This window comes from Amblyraja radiata, chromosome 4 (genome assembly GCF_010909765.2).
Source record: "Amblyraja radiata isolate CabotCenter1 chromosome 4, sAmbRad1.1.pri, whole genome shotgun sequence".
Taxonomy (NCBI): Eukaryota; Metazoa; Chordata; class Chondrichthyes; order Rajiformes; family Rajidae; genus Amblyraja; species Amblyraja radiata.
The window spans coordinates 94,362,379-94,382,085 of record NC_045959.1 but is presented as its reverse complement, the minus strand read 5'-3'; the positions used below and the strand labels follow the sequence as shown (position 1 = coordinate 94,382,085).

At 41.8% G+C, this 19,707-nt stretch overlaps 1 protein-coding gene across 4 annotated transcripts in view; it reads right to left on the bottom strand.

The window, feature by feature from the left end:
* The window catches only part of zfat (zinc finger and AT-hook domain containing), a 104,991-nt gene that overhangs the window by 67,024 nt on the left and 18,260 nt on the right, over positions 1 to 19,707 (bottom strand). For all 4 annotated transcript variants that reach the window (XM_033019962.1, XM_033019963.1, XM_033019965.1 and 1 more), the window contains exons 4-6: positions 17,879 to 18,043; positions 13,718 to 13,871; positions 4,221 to 5,542 (exon numbers count right to left, since the gene is read on the bottom strand). In XM_033019962.1, the coding sequence (XP_032875853.1) occupies positions 4,221 to 5,542; positions 13,718 to 13,871; positions 17,879 to 18,043 (1,641 nt within the window). The remainder of the gene's footprint in view (positions 1 to 4,220; positions 5,543 to 13,717; positions 13,872 to 17,878; positions 18,044 to 19,707) is intronic.

Genomic DNA, 19,707 nt, shown 5'->3' with positions numbered 1-19,707 from the left:
TGACAACCACAATTAATTTTGTGAACATAAACTCGTTTAAAAGGCGAGGCAAACAATTGGACAGCAGCCACCCGACAACCAAAATTCAATTTTGTGAACACAAACTCGTTAAAAAGGCGAGGTAAGCAATTGGGCAGCAGCCACCCGACAACCAAAATTCATTTTGTGAACACAAACTCGTTAAAAAGGCGAGGCAAACAATTGGGCAGCAGCCACCCGACAACCAAAATTCATTTTGTGAACACAAACTTGTTAAAAAGGCGAGGCAAACAATTGGGCAGCAGCCACCCAACACCCAAAATTCATTTTGTGAACACAAACTTGTTAAAAAGGCGAGGCAAACAAATCCTCCGGTCCCGGAAGGCGGAGGGGGGGGCTCTGAGCGAGGTGGCCAAAAATGACGGCCATAGGTGGCGGCTTTCTGTCGGAAATCATACCACAGCGAGCCAAAAGCGGTCAAGATCAGACTTTTAGTAATATAGATAATTGATTATTCTCAGCTATGATTTTCAAGGATGTGCTGCATGTTTATACATTTAAAAAAAAAGTGATGGCCCAAGATTCAAGGCGCAGCTTGTCTCCTTGGCTGAAAAGATGAATGAAAAGATAAGTATTTAAATTATGGTAAAAGGTATTGTTGTTGAAGACAAAGAAAAAGTGAGTGAATCCAGTGTAAGTATTAAACAGATTATGTTTCTAAAGTTTGTGGACTCTAAAATCCCAAACTGGTCTCCTTCCATTTTAAAAATATTACAAATAAGTTAAATTTCATGATTCAAATACGACATATCTCTGCATCATCTGTGCTGCAAGGTACCATTGTCTGATTTCAATTGACGATTACCCTGCAAATAAAATCTGGTTAGAAAGCAGATTATTGGCAGACTCAAACCTATTCAAAAATGCGTTTTAGTTATTGCCTCTAACCCGAGTTGTATTTGATTCGTGAGTGGTTGCAAAAGAACAAAAACAAAACTAACACTCAACCATCTCACCTTAATGGAGACTCTATTACATTACAATATTAAAATATTCATTATGGATTAAGGATGAGGAAAAGTCGCAGCATTATTATTTAAAGAGCAGTGGTTCCTTTGTTAACACTGAAACTGTTTGGGATACATTATCATTAACTAATAAACTGACAGCATTATTGGGAAAAATATTAAAAAGTATCAATTTTCATTTTTTAAAAGATTTTAATGAGGTTGGGACCAACCTGTTAACGGTCAAGCCACAGCGATAGCAACATTTTCAAATTTTGAAAAAAGAACGGAAAAACAAAAATAATTGCCACAGGAGAAAGACAGGAGGTCAGAGGAACCTGGGGCAGTCAATGGAAGTGTCTTGGCAACAGTTAGTGTTATGGTTAAAGAGGTACTGAAGGTACTATTGCATATGAAGATAGACAAATCTCCAGGGCCTGATCAGATATATCTGAGGACATTGTGAGAAACCAGAAATTGCGGGAGCTCTGGTTGAAATCTACAAGTCGTATTTAAATACAGGAAAGGTGCCAGGAAACTATAGAGTGGCAAATGTTGTGCCTCTATTCAAGAAGGGCTGCAGAGAAAATGCTGGGAACTATAGGCCTGTGAACTTAACATCTATAGATGCTGCAGAGCTGCAGATGTTGTATATTTGGACTTCAGCAAAGCATTCAACAAGGTTGCGCATGGCAGGCTGCTCTGGGAGGTTAGATCAAATGGAATCCAAGTTCAGATAGCTGAATTGAGCGAAAATTAGCTTCATGGATGGAAGCAGAGGGTGATGGTGAAATTGGCTTCATGGAAGGTGCTGGGCCCGTTACTGTTTGTCATCTATATAAATGATTTGGATGAGAACATGCATGTCAAAATGACCAAGTTTGCAGATGATACAATAATGGATGGTTTTGCAGGTAGTGAAGATGGTTGTGAAAAATTGCAGCAGGGTCTTGATCGATTGGCCAGGTGGGCTGAGGATTGGCCTTCAGCGGTCAGTAAGTAAGTAAGTCAGAGCATTGACTATTGAGGCTCTCACCAGGGTCTCTTCCATACCCCATAACAATGCTCTCTCTCCCCATCCCCCGACTCGTAACAAGGGCAGCGCCCACTAGCCGTCACATACAACAAATAGTCCTCCGTCATTTTCGCCACCTCCCACGTGACCCCACCACTCGCCACATCTTTCCATCTCCCCCCATGTCTGCTTTCCGCAAAGACCGCTCCCTCCGGAACTCCCTGGTCAATTCTTCCCCTCCCGCACCACCCCCTCCCCGGGCACTTTCCCTTGCAACCACAAGAGATGCTACACTTGTCGCTTTACCTTCCCCCTCGACTCCATTCAAGGGCCCAAGCAGTTGTTCCAGGTGCGACAGAGGTTCACCTGCATCTCCTCCAACCTCATCTATTGCATCCGCTGCTCTAGATGTCAGCAGATCTACATCGGTGAGACCAAGCGTAGGCTTAGCGCTCGTTTCGCCGAACACTTCCGTTCGGTCCGCATTAACCAATCTGGTCTCCCTGTGGCTCAGCACTTCAACTCCCCCTCCCATTCCGAATCCGACCTTTCTGTCCTGGGCCTCCTCCATGGCCAGAGTGAGCAACACCGGAAATTGGAGGAGCAGCACATCATATTCCGCTTGGGAAGTCTGCACCCTAGCGGCATAAACATTGACCTCCAATTTCCGGTAGCCCTTGCTGTCTCCTCCCCTCCTCCCCTTCTCAGCTCCCTCTCAGGCCTCGGGATCCTCCTCTTCCTTTCTCCTTTCTTCTCCCCACCCTACATCAGTCTGAAGTCGACTGGGCTTGTATTCATTGGAATTTAGGAGGATGAGAGGATATCTTATAGAAACATGTAACATTCTTAAAGGATTGGACAGGCTAGATGTAGGAAAAATGTTTCTGATGTTTGGGGAGTCCAGAACCAGGGGGTCACAGTTTAAGAATAAGGTAGACAAAAATGCTAGATAAACTCAGCAGGTGAGGCAGCATCTATGGAGCAAAGGAATAGGTGATGTTTCGGTTCGAGACCCTTCTTCAGACTGATGTTGATTTTTAAGAATAAGGGGTAGGCCATTTAGGACTGCGATGAGGAAACACTTCTTCACTCAGAGAGTTGTGAATTCTATGCCACAGAAGGCAGTGGAGGCCAATTCACTGGATGATTTCAAGAGAGAGTTAGATTTAGTTCTTAGGGCTAAAGGAATCAAAGGATATGGGGAAAAAGCAGGAATGGGGTATTGATTTTAGATGATCAGCTATGATCATATTGAATGGTGGTGCTGGCTTGAAGGGCCAAATGGCCTACTGCACCTATTTTTCTATGTTTCTATGTTGCAGTTGCATAAGACGTTGGTGAGGCCGCATTTAGAGTATTGTGTTCAGTTTTGGGTCCTCTGTTATAGGAAAGATGGTGTCAAGCTGCAAAGGGTACAGAGAACAAGGATATTGCCAGGGCTAGAGGGCCTGGGCTATAGGGAGAGGTTGAGTAGACTGGGACTCTATTCCTTGGAGCACAGGAAAATGAGGGGGGAATCTTGCTGAGGTGTATAAAATCACGAGAGGAAGAGATCGGGTAGATGCACAGACTTGCCCAGAGTAGGTGAATTGAGGACCAGAGGACACATAGGTTTAAGGTATAGGGGAAAAGATTCAGTAGGAGTCTGAGGGGTAACTTTTATACACAAAGGATGGTGAATGGTATGGAACAAGGTGCCAGAGGAGGTAGTTGAGGCAGGGACTATCCAACATTTAAGTAACAGTTAGACAGGTACATGTATGGGACAGGTTTGGAGGGATATGGAGCAAAGTCGGGACTAGTGTAGCCGAGACATATTGGCCAGTGTGGTCAAGTTGGGTCGTAGGGCCTGTTTCCACACTGTATCACTCTATGACTCTAAAACCCTAACTAAGAGAACCTCTGAATTATTTTTATCTGGTTTAGAGAATTACTTTACTGGCAAGGGAGCAGCTTGCTACTGAGAGGCTGTGAGCTGATATTAGCAAGACTGATGCCTCTGAAAGGCAATCTTCCAGTCATTCGCCAAAAAGTCAAAACAGCACCTCAAACTTCTGCTTCTTAATCACACACTTTAAGGTGTTAAGACTCAACAAAACAAATGGTTCAGTCCTAAATTGACCAGAAACACCAGAACAATAAGCATGACAGAAGTCATTTCTGTGATCTCTTTAAAAATTAAAATGAATGTAACAATGTTAGTATGGACTATTTCTTACCACAGTATTCACATTCCAAATCTCCATAGACTTTTCTGATCTTCTCAAACAGGCCAATATTCAGTTGTCTCTTCTGTAAGCTGTCAAGAACTTGTTGAAAAGCTCCAAGGTCCATGTCATCTTTTTGAACGTCTGTTGATGATGGAATTTCTTTAACACCATTATCAAGATGAACCATTTCAAATGGGTCTCCATTTTGGACCTCACAAGATCCACATACTTTGAGGGAGTCAGCGCCTTCCTGGTCCGCAGAATTAGACAAATGGTTCATTTCTGTACTTTCAGAATCTACCATGGCATTGCTGTTGACAGAAAGAGCTGGTAAGACTTCCTCTCCACACCTATCCAAAGATGTTTGGTTGCTTGTCTCAGCTGTATTGCCTTCATCCAAAGAAACTGCATTATGCTGGATGGCCCCAGAATGAAATGAATGGTTATCTAGAACTTCTTCATGTTGAGTAAGACTCTCTAATGGAATGTGAGCTCCTTCATTTTCAAGTTCAATAATAACCTGATGCCCTTGTGGATCTTGCTCAGAGTCATTGAAGCCTGTACTCCCAACAGAGTCCTCCAAGGCTTCAGGTTGCATGTCACCACCTGGTTCCAACAGATAGAAGCTCTGATTAATGGAGTTATTAAATACTAAATCCTTCCCCAAGTTGCTGTGAGCATCCTTTACATGCGTCTTTAACTTAACTGAGCTGACAAATTTCTTTGCGCACACAGAACAAATGTAGATAAATATATGCTTGCGGACATGTGTTTCCAGCGAATGGTACTTCGTGACTCCATGATCGCAGAGCTCACAAGCGAATGGACGGTCATCACCATGGACCAGCATGTGTCTGTCACGGTCTGACTCATTTTTAAACTTGCGCTCGCACACATGACAGTCATAGAGCAGTTGCCGCTTTCCCTCCCTAGTCAATAGGCGCAGCTCATCATAGACCTCTTTGACTTTCTCCTCATCCATATTATGGCTCTCTCGGATGTGCTTGAGGAGATTCTTGATATCTGAGTACTTTTTTTTACAAAAGCGGCAATGCTGCTTGATTTTTTTATGCACCCGCTCAATATGCACTTTCAGGTGCCCTTTGCTGAGGCAAGTGAAGGCACAGTAGTCACAGCTGAACTTTTCCCCAGTGTGTTTGCGCATATGAACTATAAGGTTGGCTTTGATGGTACTTGCATAGTCACACTGCAAACATTTATAAGGCTTCTCATTGGTATGAATTCTGAGGTGTGCTTGAAGTGAGTGCTTAAATTTAAATACTTTATTGCAATATTCACAGGTAAATATCTTCAGCTGGGTTGTTCCTTGTCTGAAAGACAGAAAAATTAGAAAACTCATTATCAGTATTTGATACTATTATTTACACATCATGTATCAGCAGGTTCCAGAACAGATCACGTAAATTTGCTGATTGCTGTAGAGAAGATATTGGACTGTAAAGAGCTGCAGAGAAAACACTGGGCTGTAGAGAGCTTAACCTGGTGATTGCAGAGAACTGGCATTTTTTTTGCAGTATGCTGCTCAGCAGCTTTCACTCTTCTACACATGCTAAAGATGACCAGGAGATCATATGCTAGAATAAGTGTATCCAAACTCACTCCTCCGCCATCAGAGCACTGACACGTGGAGAAGAGGGGCTAGATATACTTTGCATTTGATGTCAGTTTTACATCAGGGTTCACTGAAGGAAGGATCACAAGCCTCAATCAAATGAACACGCCAGTGGTCCTTTGAAAAAGTTGACTTATTTACTTTACTTTTATGTTATTCATTGTTTACTACCATGCTTAGGTGTGTTCCAATTACATTTACTATTAAATCTATTTACTTTTTTTAAACATGGTAACGTATATTTATTTGAATCATCTTTAAATGCCCCAACTATCAGTTATATTTCAAAATAGCTCCAAAAGCCTGAAGCATGTTAATGGTACGGAGCCCATTCCACCCCAAGGAATGCCTACCTTGTATGACCATCTGGTGGGGTCGACCACCAAATTCATAACGGCTTAATGTTAACAGGTAGACCAGGCAGCAGATTGAATTTGGCACAATCCAATCCAGCAGTTAACAACTATAAATTAATGTCTTACTTATTTATGAGAAGGAGGTATAACAATTACTTGTCCATACCTGCATTTCAGTACTTAGAATCATATAGCATGGAAACAGGCCCTTGCGGCCAACTCATCCATGCCGACCAAGATGCTTCATCTAAGCTAATTTGCCTGCATTTGCCCCATATCCCTCTAAATCTTTCCTATCCAGTTACCTGTACAAGTGTCTTTTAACACTTTTAATGTGCCTGCCTCAACTACATCCTTTGTTGGCTCATTCCACATACACCTCCGGTTCCAATTAAATATTTCCCCTCTGGCTATGTTCACTGGCTCTTAATTTCCCTACCTGGGGTAAAAGACTCCTATCAATTCCCCTCATGGTTATAAGATCACTCCGTAGCCTCCTGCATTCCAAATAAATAAAGTATAATCTCTCCTGACAGCTCAGGCTCTCTGGTCCTGGCAACACCCTCATGAATCTTCCCTGTGCTCTTTCCAAGCTTAATGATTTAATGATGAATCACCATTTGAACTACTTCTGGCAGATGTCAAATAAGGAGCTCCAGGATTTGGAGCAATGCTAGTGAGTGGTCGACAAGCAATTTCCAAGTCAGGATGGGTATTGCGATTAGGAGTGGAACTTGTTAGTAGTGCTGTTCACATGTGGCAACAGGCATTGGCCTATTGCACAGAAGACATTCTAGATTTGACAGCTGATGTTGAAAAAGCACTATAAGTTGACACAATGCATTCATTCCCATTTCTTAAGTCAACAATTTGTTCCATGGTCTTATTAACATTGATGTAGCACTCGTCAAATATGATAAATTTTAATCTACAATTTGAGAGGGAGAAAGGTAAATCGGAGGTGTCAGTTGAACAAACGAGACTATGGAGCTGTGAGGGAGGAGCTGGCCAAAGTTGACTGGAAAGATACCCTAGCAGGGATGACAGTGGAACAACATGGCAGGTATTTCTGGGAATAATACAGAAGGTGCAGGATCAGTTCATTCCAAAGAGGAAGAAAGATTCCAAGGGGAGTAAGGGGCGACCGTGGATGACAAGGGAAGTCAGGGACAGTATAAAAATTTAAAGAGCAACAGGAGATAACTAAAAAGGCAATACGGAAAGCAAAGATGAGATACGAAGGTAAACTAGCCAAGAATATAAAGGAGGATAGTAAAAGCTTCTTTAGGTATGTGAAGAGGAAAAATTTAGACCCTTAAAGACTGAAAAAGGTGAATTTATTATGGGGAACAAGGAAATGGCAGATGAGTTGAACAGGTACTTTGGATCCGTCTTCACCAAGGAGGACACAATCTTCCTGATGTACTAGTGGCCAGAGGATCTGGGGTGATGGAAGAACTGAAGGAAATCCACATTAGGCTGGAAATGGTGTTGAGTAGACAGCTGGTACTGAATGAAGGTTGATAAATCCCCAGGGCCTGATGGTCTGCATCCAGGGTATTCAAGGAATGGCTCAAGAAATCGTGGATGCATTGGTGATCATTTTCCAATGTTCTATAGTTTCAGGATCGGTTCCTGTGGATTGGAGGGAAGCTAATGTTATCCCACTTTTAAAAAAAGGTGGGAGAGAGAAAATAGGGAATTATAGACCAGTTAGCCTGACATCGGTGGTGGGGAAGATGCTGGAGTCAATCATAAAAGATGAAATAGTGGCACATTGGGATAGCAGTATCGGTCCGAGTCAGCATGGATTTACGATGGGGAAATCATGTTTGACTAACCTTCTAAAAATTTTTGAGGATTTAACCACGAAAATGGACAAGGGAGAGCCAGTGGATGCAGTGTACCTGGACTTTCAGAAAGCATTTGATAAGGTCCCACATAGGAGATTAGTGGGCAAAATTAGGGCACATGGTATTGGGAGTAGAGTGATGACAGGGATAGAAAATTGGTTGGCAGACAGGAAACAAAGAGTAGGGATTAACGGGTCCCTTTAAGAATGGCAGGCAGTGACTAGTGGGGTACCGCAAGGCTCGGTATTGGGACCGCATCTATTTACAATATACATCAATGATTTAGATGAAGGGATTCAAAGTAACATTACAGGTTGAGTGAGTGGGCAGATGCATGGCAGATGCAGTTTAATGTGGATAAATGTGAGGTTATCCAATTTGGTAGCAAAAACAGAAAGGCAGATTATTATCTAATGGTGTCAAGTTGGGAAAAGGGGGAAGTACTGAGGAAATATTATACAATAGAATTGCTCAAATTATAACTTCTGTGTGAGGAACTTATGTTGTTGCAAGAGAAGGACTTGGAGCTGAGGTTTTCAGAAATACATAGCCCACAAAGAAATAAAGAACACACACATAGGAGAACAGATGGCTTATTATAACATGGAGATGTTGATGTAAATAGGCATAGCTTTGTTTGCTTTGAAGCGGCTATAACTCTGTCAGAAGTTGTATTTGGTTTAGTTTGGTGTTTAGAATATAGGTTATTGATGGGGTTCTTCTCAAGACATGAGCATCATGTGTCCTTTCTTTATGGCACATCTTTGAGCTCGGGTGTGCAATAAAGGGGATTCATTGTTGTCTATATTGGGTCGTGGGCACCAAGGCTAGATAATAGTATGTGATCTGGTTTGTGCTGTTTAAATGTATCTGTGTTGAGATAAGACATAGGTAATGGTTGTGTGACCTTTGTATAAGGGTGGTTTCTTATGTTTATAGAAAATTGAGAAAGTCACTCTGTTTTGATAATCTTCCATTTGCTGTGCAGAATGCTATTAGTGAGGAGGCCTTACATTACTTTCGTCCAGAGATAGAAAGGGGAGGTTGTAATTAAACTAGACCCGAGCTTGGGAATAAGTAATCAAGTGTGACAATTAGTGGCCTTTGTGTGGTTGGGGATTGTAGAAATGACTTAAGTCCTTAACACTTTGTAAGAATGGGGCGAAACTCATATTTAATCCATAAGTAACTGTATTTTAACTATGAAGTGGGGAAATTATTTGTGAAGTGTATTGTGTTTTAACTAGGATTGTAAATATTAGACTTTGTTTAAATCTGAAGTTTTAGAAATAACTTTCTTTTCCAAAAATGAAAATATATGTTTTGTGTGTATGTATTTTGTGATTGCTGTATGATGTATATTTTATATTCTGAGAGGTGGTCTTTGAGAATTAGTTTTATATTTCTGTGGTTTTACTTCATTGAAATAAAATGATTTTGAGCAAAGAGGTTAAAGAAAACCAGAGGGAAAAAGGTTGTAAAGTGGCCAGAAAAGGGAAAATCATGTGACTATATGTGTTGTCAATCACTGGAAAGGATTTAGTTGATTGGTTAATGCAAATAAGCTAAATGTATGTTAAACCATAGTGATTGGTTAATAGTTTGCCACTCCTTTTGTATCATAATTGTCCAATACCTATATAATGGGTAACGTTTGTATCAAAGCAGTAGTTCTTTCGACCTGCCCCAGAGTTTCTAGCTCTGTGGTGGAAGGTTTAAAGAATTAAATGACAGCGCTGTCAGAATAAGGAATTGATTTTAGCAGCAATGGTTTGAATCAAATTTTCTTGAATTGGACTGACAAAAGAACTCAGTTTAACAGTACAACGGGATCTGGGGGTCCTTGTTCATCAGTCGATGAAAGTAAGCATACAGGTACAGCAGGCAGTGAAGAAAGCGAATGGCAGTTTGGCCTTCATAACAAGGAGTTGACTGTCATATGCTGAGAGAATGGAGCGGCTGGACTTGTACACTCTGGAATTTAGAAGGCTGAGAGGGGATTTTATTGAAACATATAAGATTATTAAGGGTTTGGACACGCTAGAGGCAGGAAACATGTTCCCAATGTTGGGGGAGGAATCCAGAACCAGGGGCCACTGTATAAGAATAAGGGGCAAGCCATTTAGAACGGAGATGAAGAAACACTTTTTCACACAGAGAGTTTGAGTCTGTGGAATTCTCTGCCTCAGTGGGCGGTGGAGGCTGGTTCTCTGGACACTTTCAAGAGAGAGCTAGATAGGGTTCTTAAAGATAGCAGTCAGGGGATATGGGGAGAAGGCACTGATTGTGGCTGATCGGACATGATCACATTGAATGGCGGTGTTGGCTCGAAGGGCCGAATGGCCTACTCCTGCACTTATTGTCTATTATCACCGGCCGTGAATAGGCCAATCACAGTGGTGTCGCCAACAGATTTGTAGATTGGTGCTGTGCTTAGCCACACAGCCATGGGTCTAACAGTGTTACAGTGCACCTGTGTTGATAGTCAATGTGAAGGAGATGTTGTCAGAGATCCGCACTGACTGAGGTCTGCCAATGAGGAAGTCAACAATCCAGTTACAGTTACAATGGAGTCAATGAACATCAGCCTGACCTATGTGTTTCTGTTATCCAGATGGTCCGAGTAGAGTGGAGAGCCAGTGATATACTACTTGCTGTTGACTGGTTGTGGCTTTAGCCAAATTGAAGTGGATCCAGGTGATTTCTGAGGCAGAAGTTGATCCGCGCAATAACCAACCACTCAAAGCACTTTGTTACGGTGGACAGTAGCCTTCGAAGCAGGTGTGAACCTCAAACCACAGAGGTAAGAGTTGAAGATGTTAGTTCTTAGTTTTAGTTTTAGAGATACAGCTTGGAAACAAGTTCTTCGGCCCACCAAGTCCATGCCGCCCATGAATCACCCGTTCCCATTAGTTATGTTATTCTGCTTTCTCATCCACTCCCTACACACTAGGGGCAATTTTCACAAGGATGATTAACCCGCAAGCCTTTGGGATGTAGGGGGAAACGGAGCACCCAGAGGAAACCCATGCAGTCACAGAGAGAGCATGCAATCTCCATACAGACAGCACCTGAGGTCAGGATGAAACACAAGTCTCTGGGGCTGTGAGCCAATGGATTTACCAGCAGTGCCACAGTACCGCCTAATGTTCTTCAATACTCCTTCCAGTTGGTCTGCACAGGTCCTTACTACTAAACCAGTCATGTAGTTGGAGCACGTCGCTTTTGATAAATTCACCCGCTTGATGTATGCGATAATTTTGATTAATTCATCCACTTGATGATATCGGCCTCAAATTCTGAGATCACAGGGTATCCTGTGGCTGTGGGGGCTCATGTAGGTGTGTCACAGTTCTCCATTTCAAATGCATTGATCTCATCTGCAAGTTTACATTATTGCCACTTATGCTACTCAATTTTGCCTTATTATAGTCAGCATCAACTAATTGCCAGAATGTTACAAGGTTACCTACAATTCTCTCAAAAATCTAATCACGTGCATTTTTAAATCCATATAACACCATAAATCTGCATCTTTCTGGTCATTTTATAACCTTTTCAAAAATATTCAAGATATTGTGTTCAGTTCTGTGCCCCCCCCCCCTCCCCCCTCCCCCCTATTTATTGTGTGCAGTTTTGTTTGCCCCTTTACAGAAGGATGTGTAGGCTGTGGAGAGGGGGTACAAGCGGTTTACCAGGAAGCCAGCTACAAGGAGAGGCTGGACAAATTTGGATTGTTTTCTCTGGAGCATCAGAGGATGTGGTGAGACCTGATAGAAGTTTATAAAATTATGAGAGGCATAGATAGGGTAGATAATCATAACCTTTTTTTTCCCCAGGGTCAAATACTAGAGGGCATAGCTTTAAGGTTAGGGGGAAAAAAATTAAGGATATGCTTGGGGCATGTTTTTTTTTTTACACAGAGTGCTGGGTGCCTAGAACGCACTGTGGTGATAGACAATAGGTTCAGGAGTAGGCCATTCAGCCCTTCGAGCCAGCACCGCCATTCAATGTGATCATGACTGATCATCCCCAATCAGTACCCCATTCCTGCCTTCTCCCCATATCCCCTGACTCCGCTATCTTTAACAGCCCTACCTAGCTCTCTCTAGTATCCAGAGAACTGGCCTCCACCACCCTCTGAGGCAGAGAATGCCACAGACTCACAACTCTCTGTGTGAAAAAGTGTTTCCTCATCTCCGTTCTAAATGATTTACCCTTTATTCTTAAACTGTGGCCCCTGGTTCTGGACTCCCCCAACATCAGGAACATATTTCCTGCCTCTAGCGTGTCCAAACCCTTAATAATCTTATATGTTTCAATAAAATCCCGTCTCATCCTTCTAAATTCTGACACTGACACCCGTATTAATCAAGAATCTATCTATATCTGCTTTAAAAATATCCATTGTATTGGCCTCTACAGCCTGGCAAAGAATTTCAGATTCATCATCCTTTGATCTCTTTCCTAAAGAAATGTCCTTCAGGAGCCTATGACCTCTAATCCTAGACTCTCCCACTAGTGGAAACATTTGTTCCACATCCACTCTATCCAAGCCTTTCATTATTCGGTAAGTTTCAATGTGCCCCCCCCCCCCCTCATCCATCCAAACTCCAGTGAGTACAGGCCCAGTGCCGTCAAATTATCTTATAAGCTTAATTGAACATCTCTAAGTCTACACCCCTGGAGTACATATGTTCAGTTCTTCAAAACTGATTAGGTAACCAACAACTTTAACTGAGGATCAACCTTGTACAATACAATACGGTTTATTTGTCACATTGCACAGAAGTGCAAGTGAAATGAATATGTCAGCAGTGGTACAATTATAAAGAACACACACAAAAACACAATAGAAATTTAACATAAACATCCACCACAGCATTCATCACTGTGGTGGAAGGCACACAATTTGGCCAGTCCTCCTCCATTTTCCCCCGTGGTCGGGACCTCAACCCTCCGCAGCCGTTGCTGCGGGCGTCCAGATGGTAAAAGGACAAGGTACAAGTCCAGGTAAGTCCAGAGTCGGCTCTTGTGGGCATCTTCTACATCTTTTCCAAATGTGGAAAGCTAATTCTGAGCACATAATTCTATCAGAAGCCTAGCCGAATTGTTTATAAACTACAGCAGTACCATATGTGTTCCAACTAAAGCCCCATCTAATTTATCATTGATTCCTTTGAGGAACCTACGAACTGACTACCTTTTACCCATCCTTATAGCTGCATGGGATTAATGTACGACAAGTTTGGATATGACATGAGGAAAACAAGATGATGATCTTTGGGAACAAGGATCACAATCATCTTTTCTTCACAAATGTGCCGTATATATTGGACAAAATGTCTTCTTTTATACTTTCCTGTAATTTATGATTTAAATGATTAAATGTGGACTGTATATATCATTCGCCTTGGGATTCAGTATCAGTGACCCATTCTTCCACATCTCCCCTCTCATCAACAACATCAGCAAAGTTCCATTAATCCTTCCCACACCCATCGATGCATACTGGAGTCAGGAACATTGAGTACACACAGGGCACACAGCTGACTTGGCTGTGGTCCTTTCGGGTTAATTTCATGAAAAGTGGATAAGGCGCAAACTTAATTGACGTAAATGGTATTTGCCATCTAAACTATTTCATCTGCAAAGTGGACTCGCCTGAAAGAATTCTGGGTCAGCTCCAAAGGTGTCTGTTGGATAGCATATTCTTGATAACCCTTTCGCAGAACTGAGTCCTGGCCAATCCTTGCAGGTTCAGCTGCTGGAGTTTTCTCAGCTGGAGTAGCCTCGATGGGAATAATCTTTGTGGCACCTGGTATACAGAAAAATAGCACTTTTTTCTTACATTCTACACAGGTTAGTAGTTACAAGGTGAGGCAAGAATTTAGCCATAGCACTTTCAGGATAGAAGAACAGCAATAGGCATTTATCCCCTCAAATCAGTTCTGGATGATGGATTGAAGTGCTGGCTGATTTGTGGCCTGATGCCATTATCTTGCCTTTGGACCAACATCCCAAAGCACTTCTAGTTCTGCCAATAAAAATCTACCAATTCTGAACTTAAATGTAATAGTTTATACAGCTTCAATTGCCAAATGAATAAGAGAGTTCCAGAAATCCACCATTATTCACGTGAAGAAGTGTTTCATAGCTTCATCCCTGAAAAGGTAGTGGCTTAAATTTTTGTCCCATTCACAAAATTATCTCTGCTCGGGAAATAGTTTTTAGTTATCTATCTAATCAATTCCATTTAACAGCCAGAATCATTCCATATCCATATAAATCCGTGAAAACATAAAAAACTCCTCATAATTTCACTCCAGCCCAGGTATCATTCTATTAAACCAGTCCTACGCGTCTGCCAAATAGTTTGTTCGAGAGTGTTATGCTGAGAACTATTCACAGCACACTCATGGTGTGCTCTAACTGATTGGAAATCTTTGAACTATCATTAGTCTGATCCCACTGGCCTTTATCTTGTGGACTGCTTGATTGTAATCATGTATGTTCTTTTCGCTGATTGTATAGCACATCTCAAAAAGCTTTGCACTGTCCCTCGGTGCATGCGGCATTGATAAACTAAACTAAACCAAACTGGCCTGGGAAGGCCAGCAATTCATTCGTCTTTTCTATAATTCGTTTATTTAACTATGCACACAGTTGGATATCTACTGTATTGTGGTCCGATCCACCCAAAAGTGGATGACCTCACAGTTGCTTGCATTGCAAATCAGTTTTACAGCTTTACTATTAAGTTAATCTGATAATATTTCTCCACTACGTAATAGTAGCTCATCATTAAGATCTTCTCATTTGTTTATAGATGTGATGAATAGTTCCAGCTACAACATAAATATGTGTGTATTCCCACTATTCACCTGCTAATGAGGCAAACTGCCCATTGTATTTACTCTTTGGCTCGTGCTGATCACATTTATTTAGTTTAGTTTTGTTTAGAGGTACAGCGCCGGAAACAGCCCACCGAGCCCGCACCGACCAGCGAACCCCGCACATTAACACTATCCTCCACGCACAAGGTACAAATTACACTTATACAGCCAATTAACCCACAAACCTGTACGTCTTTGGAGTGCGGGAGGAAACCGAGGATCTTGGGGAAAACCTACACAGTAACAGGGAGAACATACAAACTCTGTGCGGACAGCACCCCGTAATCGGGATCGAACCGGGGTCTCTGGCGCTGCAAGGCAGCAACTCTACCGCTGCATGCAATTGTCTTCAATTTCATGAGCTTCTAATTTAGTTAGCACTGTTTAAAGAAAATAAATGAATGCCTCAGAAGTCAATATGAATACTGTCCATGGTATTCCATCAATTCAATCCCTTCTTTTAAAAAATTCAGGCACTTCTTTAAAGAAAATCATTTTAATTGACTACAGTTTACAAATCTATGCTGGCTCTTGGAGCATGTAGAGTATATTCAGTTATTCAATCCTTAGTTATAAAAATATTTTCTCAACAACAGCTGTTAGATGAATTGATCTATAATTCCCAGTTTTCCCTTGCTCAACTTTCTTAAATAATCAAGGGATATGGGCAATTTTTCAAATTAAATAAGATTTCCTGAATTAAAAATTTTGGGAGATTATAATGAGGAGTTTGCAAAGTTCTCAACAGTTTCTTATAACTTTCTGGAGTGGAAATCATCTGATCATAGGGAGTTATTTTCTTTTATATCCATTATTTTAAATTCTACGAATTTTAAATTTGGGCATTCTCCAACCAAGATCTGATTTTAAAACTAAATAGAAAACATGGTGTACTACTTTAAACACAGCAATCAACATCTGACTGATTTTGAAATTTTATGAGACAGAAATTCTGGAATTAAATGCAATAAACAATAGGGTAGTCTGCATCCTGGTGGCATGAACATTGAATTCTCACAATTTTGTTAGCCCTTGCTGTCTCCTCCCCTTCCTATCTCTCCCTCAGCCCTCGGGCTCCTCCTCCTCCTTTTTCATTTCTTCTCCCCGCCTCCCCCCACCCATCAGTCTGAAGAAGGGTTTCGGCCCGAAACGTTGCCTATTTCCTTCGCTCCATAGATGCTGCTGCACCCGCTGAGTTTCTCCAGCATTTTTGTGTACAATAGACAATAGACAATAGGTGCAGGAGTAGGCCATTCGGCCCATCGAGCCAGCACCGCCATTCAATGTGATCATGGCTAAACATCCACAATCAGTACCCCGTTCCTGCCTTCCCCTGACTCTGCTATCTTTAAGAGCCCTATCTAGCTGTCTCTTGAAAGTATCCAGAGAACTGGCCTCCACCGCCCTCTGAGGCAGAGAATTCCACAGACTCACAACTCTCTGTGTGAAAAAATGTTTCCTCATCTCCGTTCTCAATGGCTTATCCCTTATTATTAAACTATGGCCCCTGGTTCTAGACTCCCCCAACATCGGTATCATGTTTCCTGCGTCCAGCGTGTCCAAACCCTTAACAATCTTATATGTTTCAATAAGTTTCCCTCTCATCCTTCTAAATTCCAGAGTATAAGAGCCCAGCTGTTCCATTCTCTCAGCATATGGCAATCCCGCCAACCCGGGAATTAATCTTGTGAACCTACGATGCACTCCCTTAACAGCAAGAATGTCCTTCCTCAAATTTGGAAGTCAAAACTGCACACAATACTCCAGGTGTGGTCTCACTAGGGCCCTGTACAACTGCAGAAGGATCTCTTTGCTCCTATACTGAACTAAGGACCTCTTTGCTCCTCTACTCAACTGCAGTCCAAGGATTCTAGGGATTGTTGAGCTGTACAGAATAACCTTTGTCATATTGGCTCTGGAGCATTCAGTCCCATTTGATTGTTTTATTGCTTTTCTCATTATTTAAACACAAAGAGCTCAAAACACACACTGCAAACCACTTGCAGTCATTCCAGATATTCAAGCACCTACATATTGATTCACTTTCCTTTATGTTACCAAAATTTCACATGGAAACATACATCAATCTAGTTAAAAAGTACATTTCATGTTTTTTCCAATTGTAGGTACATGGAGCTGCAGGTGCTGGTTTACAAATTGCTGGAGTAACTCAGTGAGTCAGGCAGTATCTCTCAGGAGAACATGGATAGGTGATGTTTTAGGTCTGGACCCTTCTTCAGACTGATTGTAGGAGAAGACAGCCAGAAGAGAGGTGGCAATAGGCTGGCAGGTATTAGGCTGACACAAGGGAGGGAGGTTCCACCCCACCCACCCTGTCCCACATGGACAAACCTATTTCCCCCCCCCCCCCCCCCCCGTTTCACCTACATTACTTTCTCTAGCTTCACAATTCACCTATCAACCCTCCCTTCCCCCCCATATGTATCAACCTATTACCTACCAGTCTTAGTCCCGCCCCTCTTCCAGCTCTCTCACCCCCACTGCAATCAGTCTGTGGAAGGGTCCTGACCTGAGACATCAGCTATCCATTCTTCAGAGGTGCTGCCTAACCTGCTGAGTTACTTCAGCATTTTTGTTTTTATTCTATTTGTGTTTTTTTTGTTTTTGTTCCATGTTCATCATTTTGGGTCCCAACAAGCACCATGCTATCAGCAAAGGATTAGGTCTTAGTCTTTGAGTTATAGGTGAGGTGTTGGCTGTAGTTGGAATATTTCTGCACCCATCACTCGCCAAAAGCATTGCATTTTTAGCTTTTGCAAGGATTAGCACTAACGGTTATAACCATGACTACCTCAGATTTAGACTTTTAGAGATACGATATTCAGTATACATTATACAATATACATTATGCAATGAAAATACTTAGAGATAAGCCAAGGGGATTCATAAATAGTTCACTGCTACTCACCTGGAATAGCTTCATGTGCTGTGAGAACCACGCTGATAATTGGCTTCTTTCCTCCTGCGTTTTGATCAGTATCCTTATATGCCAACTTTTCACTTTTATGCCAACGTGATCTCTTTACTGCCCTCTCTCTTTCATCAGCCAACTCTACTTCAGGGTCCATTTTGTCTAGAAAGAGGGGAGGTGGGGAAGAGAGATGGAGTGAGATAGAGAGATAGAGCATGAGGTAGAGGTAGAGAGAGCGAGAGAGCAAGAGATAACAAAATAAACAAAGTGAGAGGCAGAGAGAGGTAGAGAGAGACAGAGAGAGACGGAGAGAGACGGAGAGACAGATTCTAATCTTGATCATGACAATCTTGACAATGCTTTGAATTCTCCATAACATAGAAGGAGAATTTGTCTTTATATCCCATGTTACTTTGGAGCAATTACTGGTTTCATTTTTTTTCTCCTCCCTTATTTTCCCTTTTACTCATCATTGATAACTTCTGAGCTACTGATTATGCTCTCAACTACGTGGTTCGTACACAAACCAACAGAGCAACCGCATTTTCTAAAAGGAGGCCAAAATCATGCATGGCCATGTCCTCATAGACTAACCACACACAAGGACTTCCACAGCTCATGGGAACTTACTACTTGAGACAAGAATTTCCTCACAAGAGGTAAATCTTATGCTTCATATCTTTGCTTAACCATTTTGTACACTAGAACTTAAGTATATTTAAAGCATAATAGAGGAGTTGGTCAAATAGTTGAACGACCCTCACATTGAAACGTATTTTATTTCAACAACGTCCCAAGCAAGGTAAAAGAATAGATGTTACTATTTGCGCAAGCACCCATACCTCATAGAAAGGAATAATATAAAAGTTGGGGAAATGATGCTGCCTCTGCAAACAAATTCTTTGCAGGCCAAGTGTTAATGGTCATTTGTGTAGGCTGCAGATCCCTGCCATGTTTTAACACACAGCTCACAGCTTTCTCAAGCACAAAGCGCAATGAGCGCTGGAGGATGAGGGGTGATCTTATGGAACTGTATAAAATCATGAGAGGAATAGATCGGGTAGATGCACAGAGTCTCTTGCCCAGAGAAAGGGAATCGAGAACCAGAGGACACAGGTTCAAGGCAGGGGTTCCCAACCTTTTTCATCCCATTTACTCCTGGCAACTTTAATAGCACATAACAATGTTATTTCACTTATTTATGAAGAACTAATGATGAACAGATATCAGTATATCAGAACCAAATACAGTCAGTCAATGAGAAAAAAAATATGTACAAACCCAGAATCAACAAATTTACCCCTTGGGTAGGCAAAATTTACACCCGTTTGGGAACGTTTAAGGTGAAGGCGGAATGAGGGAAAGGAGTCTAAGGGGTAACTTTTTCAAACAAAGGTGTTGCTGGCTGTATGGAACGATCTGCCAGAGGAGATAGTTGAGGCAGGGACTATTGCAACGTTTAAGGAATAATTAGGCAGGTACGTGGAAAGGACAGGTTTATTGGGATTATGGGCCAAACGCAGGCAGGTGGGATTAGTGTAGATGGAACATGTTGGTAAATGTGGGCAAGTTGGGCTAAAGGGCCAGTCTGAATCCATGACTGTAAAAGCTAAGTATTTTTCCTTCCCAGCAATGGTATAAAGGCAAGTCCAAAGAAAAAGAATGATCATAATTCATGATGATTGCCTAGCTTATTACAATCAAATTATTATTGAAGGAATCAGAACAATCTCAATATTCACATTTTTAAAGGCCATCGTTGCTTTCGATCATAACCTAATTTTGGTTGGATGGCCTGTAAGCGTCTAGAACATGGGTCGTGAAAT